This window comes from Triticum aestivum, chromosome 3D, assembly GCF_018294505.1.
Source record: "Triticum aestivum cultivar Chinese Spring chromosome 3D, IWGSC CS RefSeq v2.1, whole genome shotgun sequence".
Lineage (NCBI taxonomy): Eukaryota > Viridiplantae > Streptophyta > Magnoliopsida > Poales > Poaceae > Triticum > Triticum aestivum.
The window spans coordinates 12647598-12660519 of NC_057802.1; the positions used below are offsets into that span (position 1 = coordinate 12647598).

A 12922-nucleotide genomic window follows, 5' to 3' on the forward strand; every position below is an offset into this window, starting at 1 on the left:
TGTGGCAGGAACAAGGGAATGATTTCTGTGGATACTACGTTTGCAAGTCTATCCGCCACACGACCTGTGAGTGTGGCTACTCTGACGAACAATATGAAGTGCGTAAGCAATAATATTCGCAATTTTATTTTATTATCATCATTTGTGTCGAGTTTCATTTATTCATATATATATATATATATATATATATATATATATATATATATATATATATATATATATATATATATATATATATATATGTATTGACCCCCTTCTTCAAATTAGATCTTTCGGATGCGGGATGAACTCCTAGCACCAGATCATATGCGAGCAATTCAAGAGGAATTGGCGGCATTCTTCCTTGACCACGTGATCGCTGAAAACGGAGAATACTATGTGGACCCTGTGTTCTTACAATTTAATTAGGAGATTATATTGTAAGAGATAATTATTGTATATATGTAGCCGGTAGTGTCAGATAGATATACGAGAACTTGTTGTTCGACCAATCTCTCGGAGAAGGAGAGGTGGTCGATATCACTTCTCTCTGTATGCATATGTTCATGACGATTTTCTGTTTCCTTCATTTGCTTACTAGCTAGCGTGTCTAGTCCTCTCCATACGTATATAGTACGTACCGTCGACCAAGCACGGAGATAAGAGAGGACACTTCTCTCTATTAGTTAGCTACCTAACACAATATATGAAACACCTAAATTAACCCCCCAAAACCCCCCAACCGCCCCCCCCCTCTTTCAAAAAAAACAAAAACCCCAACCCCTGAAATGCTGACGCGTGGATGCCTATTGGTCCCGGTTGGTGCCACCAACCGGGACAAAAGGCCCTGCCTATTGGTAATAGGTCCCGGTTGGTGACACCAACCGGGACAAAAGGCCCTGCCTATTGGTCCCGGTTGGTGTCACCAACCGGGACCAAAGGCCCCCCTGCCTGGGCTGGCAGCAGCGGTCACGTGGAGGACCTTCTGTCACGTGTAAGAACCGGGACTAAAGGGTTAGGGCATTAGTAACGATCCTTTAGTCCCGGTTCGAAAACCGGGACAAAAGACCCTTACCAACCGGGGTAAAAGCCCCTTTTTCTACTAGTGTTCTGTGAATTGTTAAAGGGGGACTAAAAGGCAAGGCTTCCGACTTGAAGATCCAACTATTGTGGCCATTAACAAGAATACATTTTAGAGAAATCCACGAAAGGATTATAAGTTGTTGTTGATCCAAGTGTTGAAGGGATCTACTTTCCTTTGCTTTGACCTATATGCTACTACTATCCTGGAGGAACTTTCTGAAGATTTTATCATTTATTTTCATCCAAACATTCCAGTATCCCATTATGAGAAAATCCAGGGCAATGTCCTTGGGGAGCAGATCATCTGTAAGAAGCATTTCATCAAACAAGGAGATTCCTCTTACTTTGTGAGGAACTAAAGAATGGCAAAATTGGATAGCAATAGTGCAATCCCAGAAGAGATGAAGCAAAGTTTCTTCAACTTGGTCAGAAGTCAGAACACAAGGAACAATCTCAGATGCTATTGTGAAAGTTCTTCCTATGGGGTTAGTTTCTTGTGTTGAGCCTCTCATGCAAGAGGAGCCAAAAGAAAATCTTATGCCTGAGCATAGATGATACTTTGCAGCAGCTTAAAAATGATATGAGCAGAATCAGATCCACTTAATACCCATTTATCTTTTCCATTCGAGGAACTTCGCTGTGAGAGGACCTATGACAAGTACGTTTTAGAGGTAAAAAAATAATCATTTTATTGTGAAAACATTGCCATCTACAGAGTGACCAGCATACAGGCTAGCTGGAAGTACTGTGGTAGGCAGTAGCGGTAGCAGGAGGCCGGACATCCATTTTGTTGTAAACCACTGCAGGCTGCTGCAGCAGCAAGTAGCTCGAGCTTGCTAGTTAGCCTCCTCCGTGCACTTGGGCCCGGGGTCGCCGGTGTACCAGTCTAGGCAAACGCGGCGGGGCGGGTGCAGATAACTATTGTAGTCCTCGCAGGTTGGAGCACAGTTGTCGACCACGTCCTCGCAGCTGCACGTCGGCGGGATCGACCTGGTGCAGGAGGTCATGTCGCAGCACTTCCACAGCCTGAGCGCCGCCATGGCCACTTGCTCGGCAAGTCCTCAACAAGGCAAGCAGCGATCAGTTTCTTCATAGGATTTTGACAATTCAGAGAACCCAGCCTCTTTACAGGTAGAATCAAGTTAAGCAACTAGCTTATGTGACTAACTACGGCAGCGCCTTAACGGTAACAGCATGAGGAAGCGATCTAGGCCGTCCGAGCAGCGGTGAAGGCGGAGAAGCGAGGACAGCCGTCAGATTCAACACTAGAGGCGTCTTCAGTCTTCAGTTAAAACAGTGCTGGCAGGACCAGCCTCTACGAGCTGTGTGGTTGTGCGTGGCGGAACCAGCGTCGATAAGGTACCACATCATATCACAATATATATTTTTTGGCCGCAATAAAATGTTGTGATCCACATTTTTTGCCCGCAAGGAAGAAAAAACAATCAGCATAGCAAAACGATGTATCATATTCGTTGCCTGTTCCATATTCAGAAAATCTACCGTCAGAAATGGCCGAGCCCCATCGACTATACCTTGCACTCGTGCGCCCCTGCGTCTTCAGCTGAACTTCTCAAGGACTTGCTGAATCTTTGCACAAGAATAATTTAACAAACAGGTATTCTAAAAAAAAGAACGAGTAGGAATGTCTCGTATCCAAATTTATTGGCAAAACAATCATCTAACAAACAGTTTATATACACATAAAAAGAAAATACTGTACTGGTCAATATTCATTTGTTCGGGTGCCATCATCAAGCCTTGTTCTTACTGTAACTTGACTACAAGTTCCTCATAGTAGTAGAAACATATAGATATAGCTCATAGCTACTAGCATCGTGGTAGCTCAGAGCCTAGCAGGTCAAGGAGAGAAATCTGCACATCCATACTGCAACAGGAAAACAGCTCACCACAAGCCACTGGTGCAGTAACTCCTTTCATTAGCCAGCAAGAAAATCTCGCATTTTGATGAACTTGTGACTTGGGAGTGCTCCACGGATCAGATTCTTGATGTTTCTCCAAACAGGACTCTTCCAAATTTCAGGCTTCAAAATAGGGAGGGAGAGGCCTGCTTAAATATGCCATCAAGTAAGTTGCGACGCGAATCCATGTTCTAGCACTCACTAACAGTTGCATGAACGTTGCATATAATGCGGAAACTCACTGCTTTCCTTTGCCAGCGTTTCTTTCTTCTGCTTGTGCTTTTGAGCACGGTTCGAAATCCGGACAGACACCGTTGGGGGCTTGGGGCTACAGACTAAAGTATGTCATTTTGTGCTACTTGGGCACTTTTCAATCCGTTCATTCTGCTCTTATATCTTGTTTGTGTTAGAGCAGCCCGTTGGGTGGATTCAGTCTCAACTCTGAAGAACACTGACGAACAGTAAAAACAGAGAGGAGACAGAGTTTTGCGAGCGTAATCTTTGCGTCTTTTCGTTTCTTCCTTTTATTCTGTGTGTAACAAACTCGCAGCATGCAATGCCCACGATCCGATTGACCCACGATCCGATTGACCCGCAATTACAACAAACAAAGGAAACTATGGCTAAGTCTGAAGAAAAAACTAGCCTGACACTAACCTGTCTAAACTGAACCTGAGCGTGTACGCAACACGGTTCAGAGTTATTCAGAAAACTAACTGAAAAAATAGAACAGGGGCAACTAGACTAACATAACAGTTTGAAGTTAAAAAACTATAGATTTCCAACGAAATTGTAAATAAAAAAGGGTCAGATTTGGAATAGTAACTAGCCCTGCTCCAGCGTGCACGCTTCAGATATAACCGAATTGAGTGATTTTGACAGTATGTACCGTGTGGTTGCAGTCAGGCAACTAGTCGAGTGGCTGGTGACTCCTAACATAGACTAGAAGGGATAGTTGACTGGCCTCATACCCTGAATATGATTCCATCTCTGAGGATTATTGATCTTTCTTGGTGTCAACTTGATAGTGCAAACCAATCACTTCCACACCTTAATCTCACAAAACTTGAGAAGCTTGACCTCTCCTGGAATTACTTTGAGCACTCACTTGGATCTGGCTGGTTTTGGAAAGCGACAAGCCTCAAGTACCTCGATCTTGGGCAGAACTCACTATTCGGCCAGTTCCCTGACACGCTAGGAAACATGACGTATCTTCAAGTCCTTAATGTTCCCCAGAATGGGAACTCAGACATGCTGATGACAGAAAACCTTAAGAATCTTTGCAGTTTGGAAATCATTGACCTCTATGGTAATGAGATAAATGGAGACATAGCATCCGTGTTTGTGGAGAGTTTGTCGCAATGCGTATGGAAAAACTTGCAGAAGCTGGATTTAAGTTACAACAATTTCACTGGAACTCTGCCAAACTTTATCAGTGATTTCAGCAGGTTGAGCATACTAAGCCTCTCCAGAAACAACCTTGTTGGACCTATACCACCACAGCTTGGGAATTTGACATGTTTGACTTCTTTGGACCTCTCCAGCAATCACCTGAATGGAAGTATACCAACTGAACTCGGTGCTCTTACCACTTTAACCTCTTTGAACATAAGCAGTAACGACCTCACCGGGAGTATACCAGCCGAGCTTGGGAATTTGAGGTATTTGACTGAACTTCGCCTCTCCTATAACAACATCACTGCTCCTATACCACCAGAGCTTAGGCATTCAACTAGCCTAACCTATCTAGACCTCTCGAGCAATCATCTCAATGGAAGTGTACCCACTCAAATAGGTTCTCTTATTAATCTGATTTCTCTGTACCTATGGAACAATAGCTTTACTGGTGTGATCACGGAAGAACACTTTGCAAATCTAACAAGTTTAAAGTATGTAGACTTGTCTTTCAACAATTTGAAGATTGTGCTGAATTCAGATTGGCGCACTCCCTTTATGTTGGAGTATGCATCGTTTGCATCTTGCCAGATGGGTCCTCTGTTTCCACCTGGGCTTCAGCAGCTGAAAACCAATGAACTTGACATTTCAAGCAACGCTCTGAAGGGCGAGATCCCTGATTGGTTTTGGTCCGCATTTTCAAATGCCACATATCTGGACATAGCTAACAACCAAATAAGTGGCAGCTTGCCAGCACATATGCATAGCATGGCTTTTGAAGAACTCCATCTCAATTCGAACCAGCTTACTGGACCAATACCTACGTTACCAACAAATATCACCCGGTTAGACATCTCCAACAATACATTTTCAGAAACAATACCATCAAACCTTGGAGCCCCACGATTTAGAGTATTGTACATGCATTCAAATCAAATTGGTGGCTACATTCCAGAATCTATTTGCAAATTGCAACAAGTAGTGTATCTGGATATGTCGAACAATATTTTGGAGGGTGAAGTTCCTAAATGTTTTCACTTCTACAAAATAGAACATCTTATACTCAACAACAACTGTTTATCAGGAAAAATCCCAGCATTTTTGCAGAATAACACAAATCTAAAGTTCTTGGATCTGGCATGGAATAAGTTCTCTGGAAGATTACCTACATGGATAGGAAACCTGGCCTATTTACGTTTTCTCGTACTGAGCCACAATAAATTTTCTGATAATATTCCAGTCGACATAACAAAGCTGGGGCAGCTTCAATACTTGGATCTATCAGGCAACAACTTCTCTGGTGCAATACCTTGGCATCTGTCGAATCTAACATTTATGACAACACTACAAGAGGAATTTAGGTATATGGTTAGTGTTGAATATGAATCCATGGGAGGTACAACCGGAATTGGAGCTGGTCACGTAGGAGAAATATTGCCAGTGATTACCAAAGGGCAGCAACTTATATATGGTAGTACAATTGCATATTTTGTGGGTATTGATTTATCAAGCAACTCCCTGACTGGTGAAATTCCCACAGACATCACTTTCCTTGTTGCACTCATTAATTTGAATTTACTAGCAAGATGCCCGTGCATTGCACGGAACACCAAGATGCATTTATTTTACAAAAAATCTGTTGTGATTGACCCATGCGGGAGTAATCTCATGTGTAAAAACTAACGACATCTGCAGGTTTACATAACTCAGCACGTACACCGCTGATGCTGATCCTCTCCGACACTGACCTCCGCAAGCACGTCGACAGCGCCGTCCATGTCCCAACAGCTCAGACGTGTTAGAGAAACTAGGGTTTGGAACAATGCTCGATACCCTTGGTGGGTACGGCTGTCATATATTTATAAGAGGGAACCGTACAAATACCAGTTATGTTACAACACATATATCTAATATATACTTAGTCTAACACCCTCCCTCAATCTTAACTATGTCCTGAAACACTCAGAAGGTTAAGATTACGACGACATCCTTCAAAAGAAGGCAAGGGCAAGGGTTTAGTGAAAATATCAGCAAGCTGATCCTTCAAAGAAACAAACTTAATCTGAAGGAGCTTCTGAGCAACACGTTCCCTCACAAAATGATAGTCAACTTCGATGTGCTTCGTTCGGGCATGAAATACTGGATTAGATGAAAGGTATGTTGCACCGATGTTATCACACCAAAGAACAGGCGGCTGAGTTGGGGAGACCTTCAACTCTCGAAGCAATGACTGCACCCACATGATCTCAGCTGTGGCATTAGCAACAGCTTTGTACTCAGCTTCGGTACTACTCCGAGACACCGTAGCTTGCTTGCGAGCTTGCCAGGCGATCAAGTTAGGCCCAAAGAACACAACATGTCCCCCCGTGGATCGCCGATCATCAGGACAACCAGCCCAGTCGGCATCAGAAAATGCTGAGATCAGTCCAGAACGCGCAGGCTGAAGATGGAGACCATATGAACCAGTGTGACGAACATAGCGCAAGATGCGCTTAACAGCTGACCAGTGAGAATCACGTGGTGCATGAAGATACTGGCACACACGGTTAACTGCAAATGATATGTCTGGTCGAGTAATGAGCAAGTACTGCAGTCCACCCACAATGCTGCGGTACTCTGTGGCATCCTCAGGAGCAAGCAAGTCACCAGCAAGAGCTGTCAGTTTGTCTGTAGCAGACATGGGAGTCGTAGCAGACTTGCACTGCAACATACCGGCACGACGCAGGAGATCCTGAGAGTACTTCTTCCGAGTAAGAGTTAAGCACCATCAGAATGAAGAACCTCTAGGCCCAGAAAATAATGCAGTCTCCCAAGATCCTTAACAGCAAACTCAGCACCAAGAGAGGACACAAGCCGATCTGTAGCAGAAGCAGACGAACTGACAAGGATGATGTCATCAACATATACCAGGATGTACATAGTCACCTCAGGTCGCTGTAGAATAAACAGAGACGTGTCTGCTGTAGAAGGAACAAACCCATGCGCACGAAGAGCAGCGCCAAGACGGGCATGCCACGCACGCGGGGCCTGCTTCAAACCGTAGAGAGCTTTGACAAGGCGACATAAATGATGTGGCTGAGCAGGGTCAACAAAACCTGGAGGCTGACGCATATAAACCTCTTCTTCGAGAACTCCATGGAGAAAGGCATTCTGAACATCAAGCTATCGAAGCGACCATCCGCGAGTAACAGCCAAAGAGAGAAGAACACGAATAGTAGTTGGTTTAATAACAGGACTGAATGTGTCTTCATAATCAATGCCATACCGTTGTTTGAACCCCTTGGCAACCAGGCGTGCCTTGTACCTCTCAATGGAGCCATCAACATGTTTCTTCACCTTGAATACCCATTTAGAGTCAATGATATTAACACCAGATGGAGGTGGAACAAGACGCCAAGTGTTGTTTCTTTGAAGGGCATGAATCTCCTGCTCCATCGCAGCACGCCAATGCGGGATGCCAAGCGCCGCTCGAAAATGTCGTGGTTCAGTCGTAGGGTCAGCCTCAGCATGTGCCACACAGGCCGCAAGCCACGCGACAGTGCCGTCAGTGCGCTTCTTCGGTTGGAAGATGCCACTTTTGCTGCGAGTATGGGGACGCAGGACGACAGGCGGAGGTGGCGCTGGAGCTGCCATACCAGAGGAGCCACTATCCATCAGCGGCGAGGAGGACGCACCGGCGGGCGAGTCAACAGGCGCATCCGGTGGCACGGTCAGGGTCGGCGAAGACAGACCGGGCGTGATCGGCGTCGACGGACCAGGCGACGAAGACTCGGTGACCTGCGAGGCCTCCGGCTCAGGGGAGAGCGCCGCGGGTCCAGCCGGCCCGGCCGACAGCTCCGCAGGTTCGGCCGGCCCAGGCGACAGCGAGGCCGCTGGCCCCGGCGACTTGGTCACCCCGTCGGATCCTCGTGCATGGGGCATGCACGCGTGATCGACGTCGGGGTCAAGCGGGGTAGTGGCGGGGGCAGCCTCGTCGAGCGCCTCATCCGGCGTAGCAGCAACTGGCGCAGTTGTGGCCATATCATCATCCAGAAGCTCAAGTCGAGCGCCTCGTCCAGTCCCTGCACCATGGTTAGGCAACAACAGAGGAGAATATGCAGCATCCACAAATTGATCAGGCAAAACTGGAAAAGAGTGCAACTCAGTGACGGGAGTATCGGTGGGTGATGTGAGCGTGGAAAACGGGAAGACAGTCTCATCGAACACAACATCACGAGAAATGTAAACACGATTTGACGGGATGTGAAGACACTTGTAACCTTTGTGGAGAGGACTGTACCCAAGAAACACACATTGTTTAGATCGATACTCAAGTTTATGCTTATTGGACGGACGAAGATGCGGCCAACACGCACAGCCGAACACTTTGAGGAGGGAGTAATCTGGAGTTTCATTAAGCAACACTTCGAGTGGAGACTTCATGTGAAGGCGTCGTGTGGGAATCCTGTTTATCAAAAAACAGGCAGTAACAAAAGCATCGCTCCAGAACCGAAACGGGACAGAGGCATGTGCAAGAAGTGTCAGGCCAGTTTCAACTATGTGACGGTGTTTGCGCTCAGCTGCACCGTTCTGCTGATGTGTATGAGGACAAGACACATGGTGTGAGATGCCAAGCTTCTGAAAGAAGGTGTTAAGATTAGATACTCACCCCCCCCCCCAGTCTGACTGAACATGGATAATTTTGTGCTTAAGCAATCGTTCAACATGTGCTTGAAATTGCATAAAGACATGAAACACATCAGATTTGCGCTTAATAAGATAAATCCAAGTAAAGCGACTGAAAGCATCGATGAAACTGACATAATAGTTGTGACCACTAACAGAAGTTTGGGCATAGCCCCACACGTCTGAAAACACAAGTTCAAGAGGAGCCGTGACAACACGACTTGATACAGAAAAAGGCAACTGATGACTCTTGCCTTGTTGACAAGCATCACACACTAGAAACTCCTTATTACTCGACTCAACAGGAAGATGATGGCGATGAAGCACATGGCGCACAATGGGAGTAGCGGGGTGGCCAAGGCGAGAGTGCCACTGCGACGACGACACCCGAACACCACTGAAAACTTGAGAGACTCGTGGCACATCAAGTGCGTATAAGCCGTCGCGAGCTCGACCACTAAGAAGAACGTCCCTCGTGTCCCGGTCCTTAACAAAAAAATGGAAAGGGTGAAACTCAACAAACACATTGTTGTCACGAGTTAATTTAGGAACCGAGAGTAAACTACGTGTGACTGAGGGAACACGAAGGACATCAAGCAGATGCAAGGTTTTAGTGGTACGTGAAAGAAGAGATGCCTGACCAACATGTGAGATGGGCATACCTGATCCATTGGCCGTGCGGACCTGATCGTGACCGGTGTAGGGCTGGCGAGTGGCCAGCTTGTCAAGCTGACTCGTCAAATGGTCCGTAGCGCCCGTATCCATGTACCAGGCAGGATCCACCGAGTATGAAGGAGTGAACCCGGGATCCGGTGTAGCGAGAGCAGCTTGCTTCTCATTGCCCTTCCCATTGTTCCCAATGCCAAGAAAATCTCGTTTAAAGCGACGATGGCAGCGAGACGCCAAGTGCCCCTCGATGCCGCAGAGTTGACACTCAACCCCACCACCACATGCCTCGCAGTGGAGCCGCTTGCGGCCAGCCGTCGGAGGTGGAGCGGGCGGACGGGGCTGGTTGCCTGAGGTCGGCGGCGCCTTCTGCTTGGCACCGCGGGCGCCCCCGCGGAGAGCAGCGTTCGCAGAAGGGCCCTCCGTGTAGACGCCAACGGAGCGGCGAGCAGCGAGCCTCTGTTCGGTGTTGAGAAGGCGTGCATAGAGATCGCGAGGCGGCATCGGTGTGTCACGTCCATTAATGTTTTCAACGAGAGAATCATAGTCCTCATCAAGCCCATTGAGAATGAACGAAGTAAACTCCTCATCACGAAGAGGCTTCCCAATAGACGACAGTGTATCAGCCAAACTTTTGACCTTGTTGAAGAAGGCCGTGACGGAGAGGTCATTTTTCTTGACCTCACCCAGCTGGTTACGAATGGCAGAGGAACGGGCCAGCGACTGCGAGGAAAAGCTGGAGTCGAGCGTGGCCCATGCATCCCTCGACGTCGCGGCAAAGACCACCATGCCGGCCACGGAGGGTGTGAGCGAGGACTGAATGGCACCCAGAATAGCTTGATCCTGAGCGATCCACCGACGATGAGCAGGGTTGGACACCATGACGGAGCCACCAGCGGCCGAGGGCACCGGAACCATGGCCGGGGGACACGGCAGCGTACCATCGACATACCCCTCAAGGTAGTGACTACGCATCAGCGGCAACACCTGAGCGCGCCACAGGAGGTAGTTGTCAGCAGAGAGCTTCACCGTCACCAGGTGAGCGAAGTGGAAAGGTCCTGGTTCAGCCGTCGATGCGGAGAGCTGCGAGTCGTACGTCGGAGGAGCACTGTACGGAATCAGCGCATCGGCCGACGGAGATGGACGGTAGTGTTGGTGATGACCGTAGGGCGCCGTAGGAGGTACGCCGTAGGGCTGCAGCGACGGGCCGGGGCAGGCGGACGTACGGCGCAGGAGCGGCGTAGGGCGCGCCATACGACGCCTCGTAGGGCACCGCGGAGGACGGAGCATACTGCGCCGGCGACGGCGCGACGTATGGCGCGGGATACGGCCCCCCGTAGGGCACCTGGACGGGGGCACCATGGGAGCCTGAAGCCGGCGGCATATCACGAGACGGAGTTCCGCCGTAGGGCAGCGACGCAGAGGTGTTGTAGAAGTGCTGCGGCAGAGACACATCACGGGAGATCAATCCATCACGGGGCTGCACACAGGAGATCAATCCATCACGGGGCAGCTGTGCAGAGGCGTCGTAGGAGTTCGGCGCCAGAGATGCATCATGGGCGAGCGATGGATGCATCGCGGGCGATCGGGGCGCTGGTGGACGCGAGCCCGATGCAGCCGGACGGGCCCAGGCGAGCGGCGTGGAGGCCATGAAAGGTGATTCCGTCGCCAGGGTTGACGGAGGCGGCACGGCGGCGGCAGAAGAGGCGGAAGCACGGCGCGGATCGAACGCGTCGTCTGATACCATGTTAGAGAAACTAGGGTTTGGAACAATGCTCGATACCCTTGGTGGGTACGGCTGTCATATATTTATAAGAGGGAACCGTACAAATACCAGTTATGTTACAACACGTATATCTAATATATACTTAGTCTAACAAGACGGAGCGGAGTGGGGGAGACGAGAAAGAGGAGAGATAAGGTGAGGAGGAGTGGGGCGTGATGGTGGTAGGTAGTCGAACTGAGCGGAGGCATGGCGATGGACAACACCGGCAGCGGCGACCAGGCCAGATTTTTCCAAAGGCTTGAGAGAGGTGCGGGTATCTTTTTGCAAAATTGTCATAGTTTACTTTCTATCCGTCAGATATAGATCAAACGGTCTATATTGCAGGATGGCAGGCACACCATCATCACCAACTCGGTCTTTTATAAGAGTAGAGATATCATCAAACCAATTGAGTGGACACACATGATTGGCGCTATGCAGTCACTGGTATCTCTTGATCTCTCTCAGAATAAGCTTTCTGGTGAAATCCCATCGGGCATGTCAAATCTGACATCTCTGAGCTACCTAAACCTGTCCTACAACAGTTTGTCTGGAAGGATACCCTCTGGCCGCCAACTTGACACCCTCAATTCGGAGAACCCTTCACTTATGTACATCGGCAACAGTGGACTTTGTGGGCCTCCTGTCCACAAGAATTGTTCAGGAAATGATCCTTCCATCCATGGGGATCTCGAAAGCAGCAAGCAAGAATTTGAGCCACTGACCTTTTATTTTGGGCTTGTGCTGGGATTTGTGGTGGGGCTATGGATGGTGTTTTGTGCACTGCTGTTCAAGAAGACATGGAGAATTGCTTATTTCTGGCTTTTCGACGAGGTGTATAATCGGGTCTATGTATTTGAAGTTGTGAAGTGGGCAAGCTTCACAAAGAACACAGATATAGAATAAGCAATTATTCTGAAGGAGGCAGTGTCTGTGCTGCAACCCACTGAATGAGAGCTCTGGAATATTAACCAGGGTGTGAGGTGTAGAAGATCTTCAGCAGCATATGTTATATTGGGCTCCTTGTTTGTACATTTATGTGTAGCTCTTCTGATACATTTATGACTTCACTATTGTCGAACTATTGTGGCAAATGTAAGACTTCAGTATTGTTTAGTTATTCCGGTACATGCAAGACTTTACTATTCTTCTGGACTGTAATCATGAGGGTCTTTCCCTGAATAATTTGAACATTTCTGCCTGGACAGGTTGTAGACATGCCTGCGAAACTTCAGTTTATAAACTTGTAGCTATGCTCTGTGATGGTTTGTATAACCGAGTTTGGTCTTTAATCTGGGTTGGACAGTGGTTGTACAATCCTCAAGTCTTAATATCGATTCGGAGCAAGCGTATTTGGTCACTCTGAAATCTGAATGACGGGGAAACAGAGAAATACTGTAAGTAAGAGAGTTGATGGAAGAGGAATTAACTAACCAGCTACGGCCAC

General features: G+C 47.8%; 1 protein-coding gene across 1 annotated transcript; it reads left to right on the top strand.

Moving 5' to 3' along the window:
* The first annotated feature begins 2256 nt into the window (after positions 1-2256).
* Positions 2257-12381, top strand: LOC123076048 (LRR receptor-like serine/threonine-protein kinase GSO1). The gene is made up of 6 exons (XM_044498498.1): positions 2257-2288; positions 3926-5214; positions 5335-5493; positions 5617-5952; positions 6924-6952; positions 11890-12381. Exons 1-6 carry the CDS (start codon positions 2257-2259, stop codon positions 12379-12381), a joined length of 2337 nt encoding a protein of 778 aa, XP_044354433.1.
* Positions 12382-12922: the final 541 nt, after the last annotated feature.